The sequence below is a fragment of the Puntigrus tetrazona genome, unplaced genomic scaffold, assembly GCF_018831695.1.
Source record: "Puntigrus tetrazona isolate hp1 unplaced genomic scaffold, ASM1883169v1 S000001179, whole genome shotgun sequence".
Lineage (NCBI taxonomy): Eukaryota > Metazoa > Chordata > Actinopteri > Cypriniformes > Cyprinidae > Puntigrus > Puntigrus tetrazona.
Genome location: NW_025048765.1, coordinates 391419 through 414721, shown reverse-complemented (window position 1 = coordinate 414721; position 23303 = coordinate 391419). Strand labels below are relative to the sequence as shown.

Here is a 23303-nt window from a genome sequence, read left to right as displayed (position 1 = left end):
AGAAACTGCACTTCTATCGGTCATTGAGGCACTGAGCGGTCAAGAGCACAATCAAAATCTTCAGTGCTTATCCTGTTGGACCTGTCTGCTGCTTTTGACACTGTAAACCATAACATTCTCCTATCAACCCTCAGACAGATGGGTGTCTCTGGAACAGCCCTTCAGTGGTTTGAGTCCTACCTATCTGGTAGGTCTTTCAGGGTATCATGGAGGGGTGATGTCTCAGAGTCTCATCACCTCAATACTGGAGTGCCTCAGTGCTCAGTACTTGGGCCACTGCTTTTTTCCATCTACATGACATCACTGGGTTCTGTCATTCTGAAGCATGGCTTCTCATATCACTGCTATGCTGACGACACTCAACTCCATCTCTCCTTTCAACCAGACGATCCCACTGTTTCTGCACGTATTTCTGCGTGCCTAAACGACATCTCAGTCTGGATGAAGGATCATCACCTGCAGTTAAACCTCACAAAAACAGAGCTCCTCGTTTTTTCCGCCAATCCCAACATACAGCACAAACTATCTTTTCAGCTAGGCTCGGCTACTGGATCCTCGTCTAGGTCAGCTAGGAACCTTGGAGTGACCATTGACGACCAGCTAACTTTCACTGAGCACATTTCAAAAACTGCTCGATCTTGTAGGTTTGTGCTGTACAACATCAGGAAAATCAGACCATACTTATCAGAACACGCTACACAGATCCTCGTCCAGGCACTAGTCCTGAGCAGACTGGATTACTGCAACGCCCTCCTTGCTGGCCTCCCAGCCTCTACAACCAGACCTCTTCAGATGGTCCAGAATGCAGCGGCTAGGGTGGTCTTCAACGAACCAAGGAGGGCCCACGTCACACCCCTCTTCATTAGTTTACACTGGCTTCCTATAGATGCCCGCATCAAATTCAAATCCCTGATGCTGGCCTACAGGACAATCACAGGCTCCGCTCCCTCGTACTTACACTCACTAATTGAATCATATGTTCCCTCCAGGTGCCTACGCTCTGCAAACGAAAGGCGTCTTGCAGTGCCTTCACAAAAAGGTGCAAAATCACTCTTGCGCACCTTCACCTGGTCTGTTCCTCGCTGGTGGAACGATCTGCCCATTGCCACTAGGGCAGCAGAGTCACTAGCAGTCTTCAAAAACCAACTCAAAACTCATCTTTTTCGTTTGCACTTGACCCAACATTGATAGCACTCTCTTCTTCTTCTTCTTCTTCTTCTCCTGCTCCTTCCTATCCTTTTCTTGTTTAAAAAAAAAAAAAAAAAAAAAAAAAAAAAAAAAAAGCCTTGTATCTGCGTTAGGTAAGACAAGACCCCACTCAAGAGCACTTATGCACTACTGCCCTTTTGCTGATATTAATTTGCTTCTATATGCCTACCTCATTTGTACGTCGCTTTGGGTAAAGGCGTCTGCTAAATGACTAAATGTAAATGTAAATGTAAACTTTCCTGGTGTCCCCGTGGACGCAGGTCAGTGGCAGCCTTTTCCGGGGTTCCGCGCATGGTGGTAGGAGGCGGGACTGAACCAGACTGATGGTGCTGCAGGAGTCAAGGAGGGCGTTGAACTTCCGCCCATTCAGGGAGATAGGGAATTCCGGTGCGGCGCGGGGAAGCTCCCGGTGGAGGCCGCAGCCTGCCAGCCACGCTCTAGGGGGGTTGGAGGCCTCTTCGGTCGGCATCGGCTCGTCTGTCGCCGTCGGGGCCGCTGCCCTCTCCATCGGTCGCCTGGTGCCCTCCGGCGCGCGTTGCTCCTGGGGCACCCTCCAGAACCTCTTTGAGGCCATCCGATAGTCCAGCCAGAGCACTTTTCAGCACCCCTCCCTAGGATTCTAAGAAGGCCAGGTACTCTACACTGCCATTTGGCCCTTAGGCACAAATGACAGTGAGAGTCATCCCCCCAACCCAAAGGCGCAGGGAGGCAACCCTCTCGTTCACTGGGGTAAAATCCAACACATGGCGGCTAAGCTGGGGGGCTATGAGCAAGCCCACACCAGCCCACTGCCTCTCACTGTGGGCAACACCAGAGTAGTGAAGACTCCAGCCCCCTTAGAGGGAATGGGTTCCAGAGCCCAAGCTGTGCGTGGAGGTGAGCCTGACTATCTCTAGCCGGTACCTCTCTACCTCTCGCAGCAACTCAAAGAGGTGACATTCCATGTCCCTAAAACCAGATTCTGTGTCCAGGAGTTGGGTTGCAGAGGCCCCCGCCTTCGACTGCTGCCCAAACCACTCCTGCAAGTGGTGGGCCCACAGGAGGATGGCCCGACGTTGCTATTCCGGGCTGGGCCAGCCACCAGGCGCTTGCATGCCGGCCCCAGGCCTGGCTCCATGGTGGGGCTCCAGCTCTGTCATCCTGGGCGACGTCGCGACTCTATTTTGTTTTTTTTTGCATAAGGGTTGGGGGAGGAACGCTCTTTGTCTGGCTTGTCACCTAGGACCTGTTTGCCTTTGGAAACCCTACCAGGGGCATATAGCCCCGGACAACCTAGCTCCTAGGGTCATTCAGGCACTCAAACCCCTCCACCACGTTAAGGTGGCGATCATAGGAGGGGGAAATATATGTATATGTATAATATAATATGTATTAAATCTGGATAATTTCTTCTAGTTACTCTGGTGTGCAGGAGGAATAAGATCACTAAATTACAAGAAAAACCTCAATGTTTTTAAAGAAAACAATCTAAATAAAATGTTGAGAATAAGCTCATTAAATTGTGAGGGGGAAAAAAGTAATTTTGTCACTGTAACACCTAGCCAGCAGACGGAGCTCTCACCCGAGAACTAGCTGTGCTCACTCTCTTTGCTTCTTCTCTGACTGTTTCCTGTTTGTGGACTTTATAACCAGAGTGTTATATGTGTTCGATGTGAAGTATTGCCAGTTATTCTGCCTTACCAAGCGTTCTAGTTGTGATTGTCTGATTGCCTGTTCTGTGTATGAGTTTGCCTGTTTCACGTTTCACATTTCTTGGACCTACCCTTTTTGTATCATTTGCCTGGTGTGTTCTGGATTCGACCTATATATAGAATAGTCTTCTGACTATTGTTTACTGAATTTCCCCTGTACTTGGTGAAAGATTGGACTGCCTATTTGTTACTGATCACCCGCCTGTCTTAATGTTTATGATTGCTGCTTGTAATTTAAATAAACAGCTGCATATGGATACAACCTCGACTTCCGCCTCCTTGTTATAGAATAATTCGCCTCTTACAAATCTAGCAGATGTTTCTGACCTGAAAGCGGCGTTTGCTTATCAGAGCGAATTACTGCAAAGTTACCAAAAGCAGCTCAACAAGCTACAATCCATAAATGAACATCTTACGCATTTCATACGATCCCTCCCTCCGCCCTCACCCGCTCTTCATAACAAATTTGATGATAACGCTGAACAGTACATGGACTTTATTCGCCAAGTTAAGTTATACCTTGATTTTCAATCAAGCACGTTTGAGTTGGAGAATAAATGTGCTTTTGTGATGACATTGGTAATGGGCAAAGCAATTGACTGGGCTGCAGCTGTTTGGGATACTGACTAAGGTATTCAGCGGATTTCTTCATGCAACAGCTCCGTGAAGTCTTTGAATATCCTGCAGGTAGAAAAGATATCTCTACAAAACTCTTGAACCTCACTCAAGGTAATCGATCAGCAACAAAATATGCCATTGATTTCAGAACACTGGCAGCACAGAGTGGATGGAGTGATGGAGTGTTGCACTAAAAGCCTTGTTTTACTGAAGTCTGAACCCTCATCTGTAAACCGAGCTGGCCTGTAAGGGAGAGGAGCTGTCCTTCTCAGACCTTATCAGTCTAACCATTAAATTTCATAATCTCATGAGACAGGCAATCCAACCATCGAGGGAAATTTTTATAAAATTCCCAAGTCAGTACCAATCAACACGCTTCAAGATCAAGAACCCATGCAGCTAGGTGTTTCAAGGCTTCCTGAAGGAGAAAGGGAAAGGCGGTGTCAGAATCGATTATGTTTCTACTGCAGTGGAGCAGGACATCGCAGCCTCATTAATTGTAGTATCATTGCAAATATAATATTCCTGTACAATCCTGCACTCCACCAACTAAGATCAAGGCCATAAATAATTCTCTCATTAGTAATGGAATTGCACACCAGACCCAAACTCTCATGCTCCAAGTACGCCTCTTCCTTAAAGAGTCTATCTCCCTGTATGTGGTGGATTCACCTAAACACAAGGTGATTCTAGGCTACCCCTGGCTATCGGCTCATGATCCCAATATTTCCTGGCGCCATGGCGAATTAAAGAGCTGGTCAACATGCTACCATGACTGATGTCTTCCCAGCAAAATGGTATCTTGTCTCACGACCAGTGTGGAGAGCCCTGAGGTTAATCATTCTTTTAAGATTCCTTCCTGTTACCAAGGCCTTTTCTGAGGTGTTCAGTAAAGCCAAGGCCATGCAGCTACCCCCACACAGGCCTGGAGACTGCATCATCGACCTTCTCCATGCCACCCAAGAGTAAAGTGTACCCCTTGTCCCGAACTGAAAGCCAAGCCATGGAGAAGTATGTCACTGAAGCACAGCAATTTGGTTTCATTTGACCATCGACCTCCCTAGCCGCTGCTGATTTCTGGAGGACTGAGACCTTGTATTGATTATTGAGGACACAACAACATTAACATCAAGCTTCGCTACCGTCTACCTTTAGCCCATGGATTACCATGGAGGAATTTTAACGAGCTCAACAGCATGAGCCATCACCTCCTCAATGTCATCCCAACAAACAGTATGTGCCCCTCAACTTACGTCAGAGAGAGTCATGCAGTTGGTACATGCATCTCTCAATGCTGGACATCCTGGTATATCTTGTACCATCCAATTAATAAGAAACTGCTTCTGGTTCCAGAATGAACAATCAAATTACATCTCATAAAATCATGCCAAGTCTGTGCCCAATCCAAGACACCAAAAGAATTACCTTCCGGTCTCATCAAACCACTGCCTATCCTTCATCGGCCATGGTCCCACTTTTCAATAGACTTTGTTACAGATCTGCCGACAACTTCACCACCACCAGTTCTGCCCTCTCATTCCCCTGACTAACCTACAACTAACCTACCACTTATTCTACCTTACCGAGCATTCTAGTTGTGATTTTCTGATTGCCTGTTCTGTGTATGAATTTGCCTGTTTCATGTTTCTTGGACCTGCCCTTTTTGTATTGTTTAGCAGGTGTGGACTGATGTTCTGGAATTGACCCATTGCCTGCCTTCTGACTATTGTAGCGTCTGGTTAAGATCTAGATCCTCATTTGGACGTTGTCTTAAAGGACCCTTTTAGCCTTTTAACATTTGCAGATAAATTACAAACCTGTACCTCATATCTTTGTGGGTGTTAAATTGTCCATGGTTTCCCCATTATCACAGAGATGATAAACAGATTTGCTCTCTAGTCCCTACATCAAAGCTCCAAAAATATTCCAACAAGGAGTAACAAACCCTTGTGCCATTCACCTACGGATTCACTAGAAGAGACGTGGTCTGGCCACACGATTGCAATACACGTCATGCACACACATAAGGACATTTTCCTTATTTTAAGCCATGATTAAACACTTATGAATATACCTCATATACGTGTGTGTGCCTTTACCTTATTATCCTAATCACAACTTTTTATTTGCTTTAGTTAGATCCTAAATGCCTATGAGCATATCTCTACTTTGATATCTTCTAGTGAGTTCCTCAACTGATGATTTACCTTATAGAATCATGAAGTGCATTATACCATTTTTACTGTGTTTTGGTATAATGTTGCTCCAACTCTCCAGACTAGCAATAATAAATGCCAATGGGCCATAAAAGCAAACAAATAAACTGTCTCCTGCTCAAAATGTATGCATCTGATTGGCAATTCCAGCTAAATGATGGGTGTGTCAGGGAACTACCAAAAGTCCCTAACATCAAACATCGACTTCTATGCTCAAAATCTTCATTTCTTTGAGATGGATACTCTACAGACTTAACTCTTGAGTCCAACCTTCTGGTAGTTACCTTCAAATAATTTTGAACCTTGCTGTGGACTTTCCTACCTTCAAGAGGAACCAGAGGAAAACCTCTAGCTCACACCTAGAGAAATCATCAAGAGCTTCTTGTCTACCACATCAGGATTCTTTTCCAGCAACAAAAACTAATGCAAGTAACATTTATAACTAGGTGGATTTGTGTTTAAGTTTCAGCCCCTTTTATAGTGAATTTAGATTCTTTGATGATTCTCACTAGGTTGCAGTTAATTGATGTGAAATACTTCTCCTTCTTTCTCTCTCTTTCTTACTTTCCTGTATCCTATGTATATGTGTTTTGTTAATGTGTTGTATGTTATATATAGCCTCATTTAATAAATCCCTTATATTAACAATTAATTGTCTCTGGGTGCTGCTCAAAAATTTTCACTGAATGTTGATTCTTGCTACTTGCTAAATTACTACTAGTACTGCAGAGTAGAAAAGCTATTCTTCCTTGGCCAGGACAATAACCTTTCCTACAACTGATAAATAATTATATTGTCTGCTCAGTGGATGAACAGATCAAATAATTGTAATGTTAATTCTACTACAGTTAATTTTAAAATCTAATCTAAATACCTATCTATAATTAATTATAAATATTCCCCCTTTTGAGCTAATTCGTTACACTATTGTTTACTGGATTTCCCCTTTACTGGGTGAAAGATCGGACTGCCTATTTGTTGCTCACCACCTGCCTGTCTTAATGTTTCTGATTGCTGTTTATAATTTAAATAAACAGCTCAATGTGGATTCCACCTCGGCTTCCCCTTTCTCGTTACAGTTATGAGAATAAAAATAATTAAATTCAGAGAAAAAATCATTATGTTTTGAGAAAAAAATGTTTATGATCAACTCATGTAATTATGAGAAAAAAAGTCCATAAAATGCTGATAAACACTCTCTATCCCATTCATTTTAAATCATTGCACAGTGTTAAACAGTGTCTTTCCATTTTGTAGTTTGAAGAGTAATGCACATGGATGTAGTGCATGATGCAATTCACTATGGTTTGTATCCATCTTTTACTGGACTCTTTTTCTTCATTTTCTCATCACAAAAGTGGAAAAGTGGAAATCAATTGCTTAACGACTGTTTAGTAATAATGTATTATTAGAGGTAGGCAGGGTATAATAAGGGCTTTGTCATCCCAATAAGGTGGCGTCTATTTATTAATAGTGCAATATATTTAATAAACAGGGCTACTTGTGTGAACTGTGCTCAGAACAAATGCATTTACTCATTGACAGGTCTTGATCAGACAGCCACTAAATAACGCAGTGTGTATGGAGTATGGAGCTCGAACCAAAATGTATTGCTGTAATGTGTCAGAAGGAAATGTCAGTTTACGTTTTCAAACATGTTTGCAATTAATTAAAATAATCTAATGAGATTTTTATTTGCATAAGAATTCTAGCAATAACCAGTGTTCCACAAAGAGATCTGATCAAACCGAGATTAAGACGTCCAGAAAAAAATTGCCAAAGCTTTAAAACCTACCGGCAAAGTTACAGTATATTTATCAAGGATACCAACAATTCTGACATGACTGTATATCACAGAAGCTTTCTTAACCTGTCTCTGCATTTTGTGATTTATGATGAGAATTGTTTATGATGAGTTTTTGATGAGCACATGGTGTCTACTGGTACATGATGGATTCTATTGGTGGGACTTTCAATCCAAGGCTCAAGCAGTAACTAAATGCCTCTGATTGGCTATTGCATTTATTCACTTAACAAAAACAGATATAAAGCTCAATGCTGTATAACAATACATACATTTAATGCCACAATTGACAATTTTCATTTTCACATTTCACCTCAATTTTGACAGTCATATAGACAGTTTAATTGTACAGGGGCATATTTTGCCCTTATATCTTTAAATTAAGAGGATTTTTTTTTCCAAGCCTTTGTTAATTTTTGAGTTTAATATAATAAGCCATTGACAAATTGTTATAATCTGACAGGTCTAAATGTTTTTATCCAACATTTGTTTTTGTTGTGCATATTCTTCCTTTGTTGTGTGCGGTTTTGGATAAAGAACTCTATTCAAGATGTGCTGCATTGTTTGTTGTCTTGAAGTATGAAGACTCATAGAGTATCAGTATGTATGAGAACATAGAGTATCTTGATCAGAATGTGGTCGTATCTGTTATTGCCTCTTCCCACAGAACAGAGGTTCAACTTTTTGTTGTTTCTGTTACTGTCCCTCTGGATTTGCCAGAGACTCAGAAAAAGTGGTGTCTTCTGGAAGGGTACCTTTATCCCTTCCTGATGAGAAGATTGCATTTTGGTGCTTTTCCATTTTCATGCTGTGATTGGTTGTTTCCATCAGAGCAGGGTACATGGTTCAATCTTTCCTCCCGAAATGGTATGAGATGGTTGTGTTGTAGTTTCCGTCAGTTTTAAGGTTTGAAAACATGATTTGCTTCAAGCACTGCTTCTACACTTTTACACTCTTCTACAAAGAGGTCCTTTTATGGCAATTTTTGGCAGTCACAGGTCAAACCTTTGGAATCAGTCTTGAGGTGGGTTAAGGGCAGAAAATGCATTTTGACCAATGAGAAGTCCTTCCTGGTTTTGGTGGCATAGGTCTTCATCTCACCATCTAAGAAGTGTGTGACTGTTGTCCTAGCATTTTATTTATCAGATAGCATTGGACAGTTTGCGTATGTTAATCCTACAAGATCCAATCAAAATCTAGCTAACCTTTATCCATTATTGTGGTCAGAGACAAATATGAAATGTGTTGTCCACTGCACTATTTTACATTTTATACTATTTGTACTATTTTATAAGCCACAAGAACTGTGGCACTATAGTACAGTGCTTTTACCAGAGTTGACAACGTTTCAGGCATTCAAAATTTTTCGCTACAGTGATGGTACATATCTTGAATGTTCTATTGGATCTTGACCTTTTTGTCTCTGTTTTGCAGTTGCTCTGGGGCGAAACCAGCCCCTGAAGAAAGAGAAGCCCAAATGGAAGAGTGATTACCCAATGACCGATGGGCAGCTACGCAGCAAGCGTGATGAATTCTGGGATACAGCACCAGCTTTTGAAGGCCGCAAAGAAATTTGGGATGCACTTAAGGCAGCTACACAGGCCTTTGAAAGCAATGACCATGAGCTTGCACAAGCCATAATTGATGGTGCCAGCATAACATTGCCACATGGTAAGAGGCTCACACCACAGATGCACGAGTGCTTTGCATTATGTGTTAATATGGTTTTAAAACTGTCTTCCATATTTTGAGACTATACACTTCCTTTTTGATTTATATTTTTCTATCAGTTTCAATCCTTTGTTGTGTCTTGCTTAGTTGGGGACAAAGAGTGGAAAAAGGTGTTTTATTCCAGCTGCACTGCATTTTTTTTAACTGTTCTCATTAGGGAATGAAAAAACTTGTTATATCATGCATCAGATTGTTTTCCTTAAAGAGACAGTTCTCCCAAAAGTGAAAATGTGTTGTTAATTTACTCACTGATCATCATTTACATCATTATTACCTATAATCCATAGTGTCAGGCAATGGAGAATTAATCTCCAGGTTATGCATGTAACCATGGTTCCTCAAGGGAATGAGATGCAGCACTGAAGTGCTTATGGGGAACTGCCTTCCATTGGAAGGTCAGGATGCCATAGTCAGGTGATGTCAACGGCCTCGAAGCTTTCAAAGCACATGGAGTGCAACTGGTTTAAGCGTCTAGGCATGAAACAAGTGCCGACAGGGATGCTGGAAGTGTGAACCTTGACCTCTAGGTGAGGGAAGACCAGAGGACCATAGGATATGTTGATAGCATCCACTATCCACCTGCTGATGGTCTATTTGGTAGCAGGAAGACCCCTCTAAGGAGGCTCAGTGCAGCTCTGTGGACACACAATTAAGGTTCTGCTGACTGGGCTCCCTAAAAGGAGAAGGACTGAAGGCCTGGAGTCCTATAGGCTTTATGCTAGCATTATGTGGTGTCAAGGAGCTCCCAACACTGAGCCCTGAGAGTGGAACTGAGGTTTCCTCTACATGTCTAAGGCAAGTACAGCTCAGCGTGTAACTTTCATGTAAATGGGGTTCCACCTTCTCTCCAGGTTTCTCTCACTCATGTGTGGGTTCAGAGTGCAAGGCTAAAGGGAAGAATCCAATATTGGTAAGCTTTGCCTCCGAAAGCAAACCTCGGACCTTCCTGTGACAGAGAAGGATGAAGATATGGAAGCATGTGTCTTTTAGATCTATTGTGATAAACAAATCCTCTGACTTTATTTGAAATGCAGCCTACTTGGGGGTAAGCATCCTGAACTTCGGCCGCATGGGAGACCGAACGAACACTTCTAGAGAGTCTTGCGGGGGTGGTGAGCCTCTCAGTCCCACTATGTTTGTAGGGAAAACATAAGAGTGATGCTTGCTGGAGAAGCTCACGCCCTGTAACCTGGGATGGGTTGGCAGGGTGATCACCTGCGGGCGCCGAGAGAAGACTGTGTAATGCAGTGTGAGCTGCTGTCCTTTAAAGGGATCTGAGGCAGGATGACTTCTTAGTTGGGACCTCTTAGTCTGAAGTATAACCTCAGATTCAGACCTCCCCAGGCAGAACTAAGAGCATTCTGGGTGACAAATCTATGCTTTTGTGCCTTCCATTGTGATGAGCAGGTATTCGTGAAGGGCTGCTGCCACCCAGCTTCAGACAGAGTCTACCAAAAATGCTTTTCCGCTGCAACCATGACTGCTCAGAGTGAGAGCTCATGCTGGGGCTGTCCTGGAGAAATCTTCCAACTGAACCATAGCTAGGTTTTTTTCAAAAAAAGTCGCTAGGTTTGTCAGTATGGAACTGTTACGGAAAAAAGCTGCCAAAAGGGTCTAAAAGTTGGTAAATATAGTGCTAAAGTCACACTTGTGTGTGTGTGTGTGTGTGTGAGACATGGAAGCTGATGGCAGCGGCTTGCAACAAATAAATCAAGGTATGAGAAACAGTGGAGATTATTTGTGGGCATGTCAACAGGCCTGATCACACAGAACGAGCAGTACAAATGTGTAGTGTGAGGGGAGATTTTCTACTAGTTAACTGATCGTGAATGGTTTTATTTTCTCAAGCGGATAGGAAAATAAAAACAAAAATGTGTCACCATATATACTTTGTTGTCTGTTAATATACCTGGGCACCCAAGTATATTTGGTGACACATTTTGGTTTTTATTTTATCATCCTCTCCTCATACTACGCATTTTGTACGAAAGACCTGTTTACACCCCCACAGACAATCTCCACTGTTTCCTATACCTTGATTTATTTGTTGCAAGCTGCTGCCATCAGCTTCCACATCTCATGCACACAAGTTTTATGTGTGGGAAACACACAGAACTGCTGTTTGTTTACATAATAATGCAATTTTGTAATGCATATTATAGAAATAGGATGATACACCTACTTCCTGATTTGATACTATCATGATACTTGGGTGCCAATATATGTATTGCAATCTTTTTTAAGAATTTCCATTCTACAAGTATTGCAATATGTTTTTTTTGTTGTTGTTTTTTAGACCATGGGAATTTTTTTTAATGATACACTTAATATACAGACTGTCAAAATAATAATAAAAAACAACACTTATTATAATATTAACAAAAACTTTCTAACATTAAGAGCAGAGTGTGAAGGTTTAATTAGCAGAGTAATAGCACAGTTTTGCTTAAAATAATACAGGATGATGTCAGCATACCACCAAGATAGACGTATACCACATTCAACAGGAGTAACTGTGGATGCAAGAGGAAGCTGTCTGAAAGGGATTTCCAGGTGCTAACCCGGATTTTATCCAAAAAACATAAAACCACAGCTGCCCAACAGAATTAAATCTGCACCTCAACTCTCCTGTTTCCACCAAAACTGTCCGTCGGGAAGTCGATAGGGTCAATATACATGGCCGGGCTGCTATAGCCACTTGTCCCAATGCCAAACATTGGTATCATTGGTGCCAGCAGCGAAAACTTTGGGCTGTGGACAATGTGAAACATGTATTGTTTTCTGTCCACCTTCACTGTCTTCACTGTCACTTCACAGAGTTACAGTGTAGAGAAACCCCAAATAAGCGTACCAGCCAGACTGTTCTATGCCCTGAGTGAAGCATGGCGATGATTTGGGCTGCAATATCATGGCATTGCTTAGGCCCAATACTTTTGCTAGATGGGCGTGTCACTGCCAAAGACTACCAAACCATTCTGGAAGACCATGTGCACCCAATGGTTACTTTTTACAGTGTAAATTATGTTCACTTATTATTGTCTTCGGGAAGTCAATTCCATGCTGAAATCAAGACATCATGACATTATCGAGTATATATAAAAAAACAAATAAAACACACCTACAGAGTGCACACATGTACGACTTGAAATCTTCTTATACTAACTAATGATCACATAATTCAAGATAAGAGGGAAGAAATGTATGTATTTATATAATTTCATATTGTTAATCAGTATATCACGTGAAGAGTTTTTAAATTTTTTAATCAGTCATTTAAATAATTTAGTGACTTAACAGTGACTTGCTGCCACCAACTGGTAGCCAAGCAAATGGTAACCAATTGTAGAATGGGAGCAGGTGTGGGACACAGAGAACCACCTCAGACAAAGAGGTGTCAGAACTTAATTTACTTACAGACCACAGCTTTTACAACAGTAACAACATCATTTACATTAGGGTAGTAAACTCTAAGTGTATAAAATATTTGAACTTGGGTTGTTCGGGGTTCATTCTGACTCCACTGAACTACATGTACTTTGTCACTGCTATGCTGCAATAAACATCTTCATCAAGATCTTCAACATCCTCACCACTTGGAATGCCACCCAGTGGGAGAAGCTGAAGTAATCAGATAACTTTTTCAAATAAGTAGTAAAATAACACATTACTTTTTATTTTATTTTGTAAGATTTTTTTTGCTAGTTACTTTGTTTTCCCATTTATTGACTGACAGGTTTCCTGTCCCGATGTAGTGAGAAATCAGAGGTTTGGAGGCATTGTTTGTGAATACAGTGTAGTTCTAGCCAAAATGTGAATGTGCATTAATTCATCTCACTTGCAAAAAAACTAATTAATTAAATTAAAACAGTGAAAATGACGCAAACCTTTAAAAAATCAAAAAAATAAATTAAGGAGAATTTGGTTTAGTCAGTATTTGCAGGAGGATTTTCGACGTGGTGTTGCATTCAACGCAAAGGAGCTATGAATAATTAAACTAGCATGTATATTTAATTAATGGATAATATTTAGTCAGTAAAAGAAAAAAAGCTTATTAAATTGCTGAAGACAAAAATGGAAGAGCTGAAAGTTAAATACATCACTAAGCACGGCTCAGTGGGAATGTTTGATTGTCCAAAAATAATTAAAAACAAGGAAGAAAAAGTTGCTAAGAAATGATTAAAAGAAATTAGAAATAAGAAAACAGGATAAGTGAAGGTAACAATTGTAAGGGTCCCCCTTTTCCTGAAGAACGGAATTCAGAGGCCCTGGTCGAAGGTTAATGCGCGCTCTGTCTTTTCCTTGCGTCTTTTCCTTGCTATTCCAATTTTAATTCTGACCCTTCACATAATTTTATCTGACTCCAATCTTTCGTGATTTTAGTTATATTTATTTAAATGTAACTGCTGATCCCTCTAGTTGTGATTTAAATTTGGATCATTAATTAACTATAATACTTCCTAGTTTCGACTTATCATTCGTTAGGAGTCTGGGTCGCTTAGAGACCTTGTTTGGCCAGAACAGACTCACGACACATCTGGGCTAGGTCAGGTCTTAGTCAGAGGCTACCCCGTAGATCGCTTACCTTAATGCAGCCATTTCCTCAATAGATTCAAAAACAGTCATTTTTTTATGCGTTCCCTAAGTAATAGCATGCTAAGTCAGTTTGGTGGCCAGAAGTCAAGATCAAGAAATGTGCCCCCGGCTACATCCATTAATCGTTGATCTGACTCACCCTAGCACGCCAACAATGCAGAAAACCTTAGAAGTCACTAACCTACTAGAAAAGTTATTTCAGACAATATTATAGTTAACCAGGATTAAATTATTTTGCCAGGCAAGAATAGTTTCCAAATTGGTATAATTCATAAACATTTGCACAACAAACATAAAAGGCCATTATACCTGGTCTTTAGAAAAGTACATGTATGGGGACACACACCACACTAGCCCATCTGGCTATAGAATCGCACCTTGATGTGTTTTGTCTCTTTCCTTATATACTCAATATACTCAAACCAGACAAAGAGATCCCAAATTTGGTTGTAAAAACCTTTTAGTGTTTAGGTTCCCGTGCTCCAGGGTCACACCTGGCTGGAACACTTTTAGAGATCCAAAAGGAGGACACACACCCTTTTTCCACAGAACACATCTTTTCTATAATATAAGTGATTACTGTGAAATTTAGACCAATTTACCAATCACACTGAGACCTTTCAAATGAGACCAGACATGAGAGTGAAGAACAATAGGTTCATAAGACACATGATATATAATGCCTTATTCCTAATGAACTTTAAGCCAAGTCTTTTGGGCAGAAGTAGGGGAAGCAGGAAGAGCAGAGGTGAGGAGTGTGTCATAAAAGCAACAGGGAGGGATGGTGTTGTTTACTCTCTTTTTGACGTCCTTTTGTTCCTTTGGATATCCCTTCTCAGATTAGTCTTATTGCATTTACAGGTTTTTGATTCAGCTCCTTACACAATAGAAATTGGAGAACATCCTCTAGCATTTGTATCCTGGTTGTGGGAAATGTTTAGTTGTTACAGTGGTTTGTCCAATGCAACTATACAAAACCTAATGTTTAAGTTTGCATTAACTGCACAGAGTAGTTTGTGAGAAGCCTTTGCTATGCATGTAGATGTAAATGCACCATAAAAGCAAATAATTTCCAAAATTGCACAGCATTTAAATGCAAGAAAGTAAGAATCTAGACCAGTGCTTCTCATTTCCAGTCCCAGAAACCCCATGCTCTGCACATTTTGCATGTCTCTCTTATTGTCTAGGCTGAGTAATCGGTAATTGACTATGACCAGTAATCAATGATCAATATGCCTCTGACACGTTGGGCGCCATGTTTTATGGCGCTCAAATCTTCTGCACCTTCTACCTTATTTTGTTTATCCTCAGGTTCGGTAAAGTAAGTCGAGGCTGTCCTATATCTATATCTAAGCATTTAATCATACTCATAAGACAGGTCACAGAAGACTTCTCCGTGGTCTGTTCTGCTCAGGTCTAAAAATTTGAGTCTTTTGGCAGGCGAGCGTATTGGTTATAATAAGATATAGTTTTATTATATATAGGTTAAATACATTACAAATAAAATGCTAATATAAAATAGAAATAAAAACAAAGTTGTGTAATCTGCAAGCTCGGTCGTTTGGAGGCGTCGTGGCGAGGCTGTCTGGCATCAGAGAAGTGTGTTGCCGAGGTGCAGCTTTGACTTCTGGCTCACTTCTAAATGCAGCCCTCCTTTATAGGCTACATGTACAAGTCAACACTTTTTGGGAAAGTCCCATACAGCTGGAGACCTCCCTCTCAAGAAGCTCACTATAAAAAGACAGCCATCTTATCAGTCTGCTCTTCTGCAAAGATCTTTCTAAGACATCCTCCTGAGATCGGTCTGTAATTGAAAAGTCTCTGGGGTCAATATGTGTTTTTTTTTTAATGAGAGGCTTAACAACAGCCAATTTGAAGGTTTTGAGGACATATCCTATTGACGAATGATGAATTAATAGTAGTCAAAATAGGATCTATCACTTCTGGAAGCAGCTCTTTTATTACTTTAGCTGGAATAAGGTCTTGTTGTTTGGTATACAGATTATACATGTTGTTGGTTTATATTATTTTACAATTTTGTACAATTCATCCTCTCCTATAATACAGAATGAGTGAATACAGAATTCCTCTGATGTGATACTGTAGCTGATGGCTGCATAATTACAATTTTGTCTCTGATCTCAGAAGTAAAGCAGTTCATAAAGTCATTACTGCTGTAATATTGCATTTGTTGACATTGTATTTTTTGTTTAGTCACTGTATTGAATAAATACTGGGGGTTATTTTTGTTTTCTTCTCAAAAAGACGGAAAAAAATCGGATGTATCAGTTTTAATGCTTTTCAGTACAATGGAGTACTTTCCCACCAGGCTATATGAAATACTTCTACTTTTGTTTTTCTCCAGCTGCACTGCATTTTCTGGGCTGCACTCTTTAGAGTGCAAGGATTCTCATTATAGCCAGGAGTCTGATTGTTTTCTTTCATATTTCTTAAGCGTAAGAGAGCAACCGTATCTGAAAGTGAAAAAAGAGAGTACATAGTTTCTATTACATCATCAAGTTTTTTTGCCGTGTTGGATGCACTAAGGAATTTCAAGTGAGTTGTAACAAATTAGCTCAAAAGGGAATATTTATCATTAATTATAGCTAGGTAAAATTAATAATAAATAATTAGATTAGATTTTAAAATTAACTGTAGCAGAATTAACGTTACAATTATTTGATCTGTTTGTCCACCGAGCAGACAATATAATTATTTATAAATTCTAGGAAAGGTTTTCCAGATTTTCCTGGCCAAGGAAGAAAGGCTTTCCTACCATACAGTAATTTAGTATGTAGCAAGGGTCAACATTCAGTGACTTCAAAATGTGAGCAGCGCCCAGAGACAATTAATTTGTGAATACAAGGGATTTATACAACAAGGCTATAGATAACATACAACACATTAACAAAACACATATACATAGGATACAGAAAAGTAAGCAAGAAAGAGAGAGAGAAGGAGAAGAATGGCAGTATTTCACATCAATTAACTACAACCTAGTGAGAATCATCAAATAATCAAAATTCACCTTAAAAGGGGCACAAACTTAAACACACATCCAACTACTTGTAAGTTACTTACATTAGTTTTTGTTGCTGTAAAATAATCCAGATGCAGTAAACAAGAAGTTCTTGATGATTTCTTTAGGTGTGAGCTGGAGGTTTTCCTCTGTTTCCTCTTGAAGGTAGGAAAGTCCATAGTGAGATGACAAAGTTATTTGAAGGTTGGACTCAAGAGTTGAGTCTGTAGAGTAGAGCATCAAATAGTTGATTTTAGGGACTTTTGTTAGTTCCCTGACACACCCACTGTTCGGGTGGTATTGCCAATCAGAGGCATGGATTTTGAGCGGGAGAAAGTTTCTTTGTTTGCTTTTATGGGCCATTGGCATCCTTATTGCTGGTCTGGAGAGTTGGAGCCACTTTATTCCAAAACACAGTAAAAATGGAATAATGCACTTCATGATTCTGTAAAGTAAATCATCAGTTGAGGGATAACGAGAACCCTCTAGAAGATATCAAAGAAGAAATACACTCATAGACATTGTATTCTTCTGCTTTATACTGTTCAGTGCTTTGATGCAACCTGTGTTGTTAAAAGCGCTATATAAATAAAAATGATTGATTGATTGATTAATTGATACAGGCATTTAGGCATTTAGAGTCTAACTAAAGCAAATAAAGAGTTGTAATTAGGATAATGTGATAAAGGGACACACATACAACAAAAACATATATGAGATATATTCTTGACTGTTTAATCAAGGCTTAAAATAAAGAAAATGTGCTTATGTGTGCAATGGAATCCATAGGTGAATGGCATGGGGGTTTGTTACTCCTCATTGGAATGTTTTTGGAGCTTTGATGTAGGGATTAGAGAGCTAATCTGTTTAGCATCTCTGTGATAATGGGGGAACCAATTTAACACCCACAAAGATATAGATATGAGGTCTGAAATTTATCTGCTTTAAGACAACGAACATATAGATCTTAACCAGACGCTACAGAGTTATACTTAAAGCCTGGCTTCTGAGAAGTACTGAGAATATTGTTATACATTGTAGCAACACCTCCCCCTTTACCTTTTGGAAGTGGCTAATTTTTATAATCATTTAAAGTAATTTGCGAGTTCAAACACCGCTTTAATGATATTTTTTGTGATCCCTGAGTGGTGGAGTCGAACATCATTAGCGCTAAGGTGAATAACACGTCGTACTTAATTTATGTTTATGTAACCCAGCTTACTAGTGAGTAGTAGCAGAGGCAGAATCATAGAACAAACAGCAAACTGTATGATCGATGTGAAGTATGAAAAAGAAAAAAAAAAAACACTGCCAGAATAAAATATATGCCTGATTAAATTAACTATTTATGAAAAAAAAAATAAAAGAAAAATATGCAGGATTAGGATAGTGGCGTCCAATGAAATCGCTTTTTGCATGACGTCAATACGTCGTACGCGATCGCGGCAGGTTTGCAACGCATAGTGTTCTGGATCTTTCTTTTCTCCGTGAACTTGAGCCGAGAGCAGACCTCCATTACTGCTCCGGGAGATTTACAGTTTTTTTCAATTGCTAACAAGCATTTACCAATACTTAAAATACTTTTTCTAAACTCTTAACACAGCAACACACTAACATCACACAATTAGCCAAATTGATAATTTTCTGGCCAAAACCATGTTTTGTTAAATAAATACAAACTCTCCATTTCAAAATGCTGAGTACCTTTTTCTACATATACTAACTCTATCAAAACACAGCAAACCTGATTCAAAATTGAATCATTCAATCAAAACATTAGCACTAGTTTTCAATCCAACAGAAACATATAGTCAATCATAACACATAGACTGACAAAATGCTAACAATTAATTACAAAAATCTGCATTACTTTGTGTTTTGGTTTGACCTTGTGGGGACACTTTATTTGGTCCTCTTGAGAAAACAAGATTAGATATTTGAGAGTCCCCACAAAAAATGGAAACCAGTGTTTGTGTATGTGTGGATTACTGTAGGGCAGTATGTGTACAGCATAGTTGAGGACTCATCAGTAATTTATGAAATGTAAAAGAAAAGTGACAGAATTGCTGAAGTAAATTAGCAAAATGAAATTGCTGTCAGTGATCCAAAAAATATACAGGCCTTTGGCCTTTAGTTAAAAAAAAAAAAAAAAAAACAGACAAAAACAAAAAAACAGAAATAAAGTTCTAATCTATACGATCTTCAGCAACTGGCCACATGTTCTCATCGACATCACATCTTATATTTTCTCTTGCTATGCATCTGGGATAGAAACGTTTAGCATGCCTTATCCAGCCTTGGCAGTCTTCAGCGGAGATATCTCGGCAGCCAGCCTCCATGGCATCCAGGAGGGACATCTGATCATGTGGTCTATGATCATAGACTTTCCACCTCCAGGCAGAAAAAATTCCTCAACAGGATTGAGGAAAGGAGAGTACGGAGGAAGAAAAAGAGAAATCATTCTCAGATGGGCTGCAAACCAATTTGTGATTGCATGTGAATGGTGGAACGCGCTACATTGTCCCATACAATCACAAATGTCCTCATGTTTCCTCCTACTTGTTCCCTTTCTGCTGCTGGTACCAGTTGTTGGTGGAGGTCATCTAAAAACAAAAGAAGGCGCTCTGTGTTGAAGGGACCGATCTGGCTTTTCTGCAGGACCAAACCAGCACTTGAGATTGCAGCACACATTGTGATATTTGCTCCTCTTTGACCCGGAACATCAGCAGTGGCCCTTTTTCCAATCAGATTTCTTCCTGCGTCTACGAGTTTTTGCCAGGTTAAATCCTGCCTCATCTACATAAATGAATTTATGTGGTGTCTGATTAGCCTCCAACTCCATAACTCTCTCTGAAAGAAATTAAACACATGATGTTTAAATGCTTTTCACTGTGTGGGTATGTTTACTTGAGTAGTAATTGATAGTAGTGGAAAAAACTGTAGAGTAGCATAAAAGAATTGGATGTACTGTATAGGCACCTGGACATATTGGTGTCGGAGTTCCTTGACCCGCTCACTGTTTCTTTCAAAGGGCACTTTGTACAGCTGTTTCATTCGAATTCTGTGTTTGTTCAGAGTTCGAGTGATGGTAGCCAGGCTGATGCTTTCCACATTCTGGAATACCAGGTTGTCCTGTACAATTCTGGATTGAATTTCTCTAAGTTTTATTGCATTGTCAGCTATAACCCACCCTACAATAGCATGCTCTTGGTCCTCAGTGAGCAGTTTTCTTCTTCCCCCAGAGCAAGGAAGTCGTTGTGTTCTTTAGAGGAACAAAATAAAAGTACATATTTGTATTTGTATCTTGGCGGCCAACAGTTATTGTGATACATTACAACTGCAATTATGGCCCTCACGAAACTCATTGCTTACCTGTTGGTTTGTTGAAAAATTCGGATAATGGATGCCACAGTTGACCGTCTAAGATTGGGCTGGACTCTTTCACCTGCCTCTCTCAATGACAGACCATGGTTTATCACGTGGTCAATACAGTTTTTTTCAATTGCTAACAAGCATTTACCAATACTTAAAATACTTTTTCTAAACTCTTAACACAGCAACACACTAACATCACACAATTAGCCAAATTGATAATTTTCTGGCCAAAACCATGTTTTGTTAAATAAATACAAACTCTCCATTTCAAAATGCTGAGTACCTTTTTCTACATATACTAACTCTATCAAAACACAGCAAACCTGATTCAAAATTGAATCATTCAATCAAAACATTAGCACTAGTTTTCAATCCAACAGAAACATATAGTCAATCATAACACATAGACTGACAAAATGCTAACAATTAATTACAAAAATCTGCATTACTTTGTGTTTTGGTTTGACCTTGTGGGGACACTTTATTTGGTCCTCTTGAGAAAACAAGATTAGATATTTGAGAGTCCCCACAAAAAAATGGAAACCAGTGTTTGTGTATGTGTGGATTACTGTAGGGCAGTATGTGTACAGCATAGTTGAGGACTCATCAGTAATTTATGAAATGTAAAAGAAAAGTGACAGAATTGCTGAAGTAAATTAGCAAAATGAAATTGCTGTCAGTGATCCAAAAAAAATATACAGGCCTTTGGCCTTTAGTTAAAAAAAAAAAAAAAAAAACAGACAAAAAACAAAAAAACAGAAATAAAGTTCTAATCTATACGATCTTCAGCAACTGGCCACATGTTCTCATCGACATCACATCTTATATTTTCTCTTGCTATGCATCTGGGATAGAAACGTTTAGCATGCCTTATCCAGCCTTGGCAGTCTTCAGCGGAGATATCTCGGCAGCCAGCCTCCATGGCATCCAGGAGGGACATCTGATCATGTGGTCTATGATCATAGACTTTCCACCTCCAGGCAGAAAAAAATTCCTCAACAGGATTGAGGAAAGGAGAGTACGGAGGAAGAAAAAGAGAAATCATTCTCAGATGGGCTGCAAACCAATTTGTGATTGCATGTGAATGGTGGAACGCTACATTGTCCCATACAATCACAAATGTCCTCATGTTTCCTCCTACTTGTTCCCTTTCTGCTGCTGGTACCAGTTGTTGGTGGAGGTCATCTAAAAACAAAAGAAGGCGCTCTGTGTTGAAGGGACCGATCTGGCTTTTCTGCAGGACCAAACCAGCACTTGAGATTGCAGCACACATTGTGATATTTGCTCCTCTTTGACCCGGAACATCAGCAGTGGCCCTTTTCCAATCAGATTTCTTCCTCGTCTCACGAGTTTTTGCCAGGTTAAATCCTGCCTCATCTACATAAATGAATTTATGTGGTGTCTGATTAGCCTCCAACTCCATAACTCTCTGAAAGAAATTAAACACATGATGTTTAAATGCTTTTCACTGTGTGGGTATGTTTACTTGAGTAGTAATTGATAGTAGTGGAAAAAAAACTGTAGAGTAGCATAAAAGAATTGGATGTACTGTATAGGCACCTGGACATATTGGTGTCGGAGTTCCTTGACCCGCTCACTGTTTCTTTCAAAGGGCACTTTGTACAGCTGTTTCATTCGAATTCTGTGTTTGTTCAGAGTTCGAGTGATGGTAGCCAGGCTGATGCTTTCCACATTCTGGAATACCAGGTTGTCCTGTACAATTCTGGATTGAATTTCTCTAAGTTTTATTGCATTGTCAGCTATAACCCACCCTACAATAGCATGCTCTTGGTCCTCAGTGAGCAGTTTTCTTCTTCCCCAGAGCAAGGAAGTCGTTGTGTTCTTTAGAGGAACAAAATAAAAGTACATATTTGTATTTGTATCTTGGCGGCCAACAGTTATTGTGATACATTACAACTGCAATTATGGCCCTCCACGAAACTCATTGCTTACCTGTTGGTTTGTTGAAAAATTCGGATAATGGATGCCACAGTTGACCGTCTAAGATTGGGCTGGACTCTTTCACCTGCCTCTCTCAATGACAGACCATGGTTTATCACGTGGTCAATAATAGTGGCTCTTATTTCATCTGTAACAACAGCTCTTACTCTTACAGCTCTTACTCTACCCCTACCTCTTCTACCTTGTCCCGGTCCAGCTTCTCCTCTCCCTAGTCCACCTTGCCTCTCCCTAGTCCAGCTTCTCCTCTCCCTCGTCCACCTTCTCCTCTCCCTCGTCCACCTTCTCCTCTCCCTAGTCCAGCTTCTCCTCTCCCTCGTCCACCTTCTCCTCTCCCTCGTCTACCTTGTCCTCTCCCTCGTCTACCTTGTCCTCTCCCTCGTCCAACTCTTCCTCGTCCCGACATCTTCTTTCTTTTTCAGTTTTTCTGTTGTTCTGTATTGTTTTGAACAAAAACCAGTCCAGAAAGTGTTCAAATCCATGTAATCCATTACTTGGAATTAATCAATAAGATTGGAATCAGCTATCTCTTAATTATCAGTAATTAAAATAATTATTATCAGCTCTTTTAAGCTGCTGTTTTTACAGAAGTAGAGGCTTTACAATATAGTTAGAGTTTGGAACATTAGCTCTTTATTTTTGACATGCTGTGTTTAAGCATTTGTAAAAATGATAAGAAAGAGCCATGATTTTGCTATGGGGTAAACTTGTGTAAAAAGAAAATGTAAGCATTTTAAAAATGTGTTAATTGACTGAATATTGTGTGAAAACAACATGAATTGTGTTAATGGTATGGTTACAACAAACGGATGTTGTGCTAATTGTGTTTAGAGTTTTGAAAATGTGACTAGAAATTGGACAAAAGGATGTTAGCAATAGAAAAAAACTGTAATAGTGGCTCTTATTTCATCTGTAACAACAGCTCTTACTCTTACAGCTCTTACTCTACCCCTACCTCTTCTACCTTGTCCCGGTCCAGCTTCTCCTCTCCCTAGTCCACCTTGCCCTCTCCCTAGTCCAGCTTCTCCTCTCCCTCGTCCACCTTCTCCTCTCCCTCGTCCACCTTCTCCTCTCCCTAGTCCAGC

The 23303-nt window shown here is 40.1% G+C and overlaps 1 protein-coding gene and 1 long non-coding RNA gene across 2 annotated transcripts in view; one reads left to right on the top strand and one right to left on the bottom strand.

Moving 5' to 3' along the window:
• Positions 1–23303, top strand: part of ubtd2 (ubiquitin domain containing 2) — a 75134-nt gene that overhangs the window by 34934 nt on the left and 16897 nt on the right. The window contains exon 2 of the mRNA XM_043234615.1: positions 8973–9209. Coding sequence (XP_043090550.1) covers positions 8973–9209 — 237 coding nt within the window. The remainder of the gene's footprint in view (positions 1–8972; positions 9210–23303) is intronic.
• On the bottom strand, positions 19644–21573 carry LOC122341244. Its single transcript, XR_006250456.1, has 3 exons — positions 20257–21573; positions 19864–20146; positions 19644–19732 (listed from the first exon to the last, which is right to left on the bottom strand). It is a non-coding gene; the product is annotated as an uncharacterized LOC122341244 (long non-coding RNA).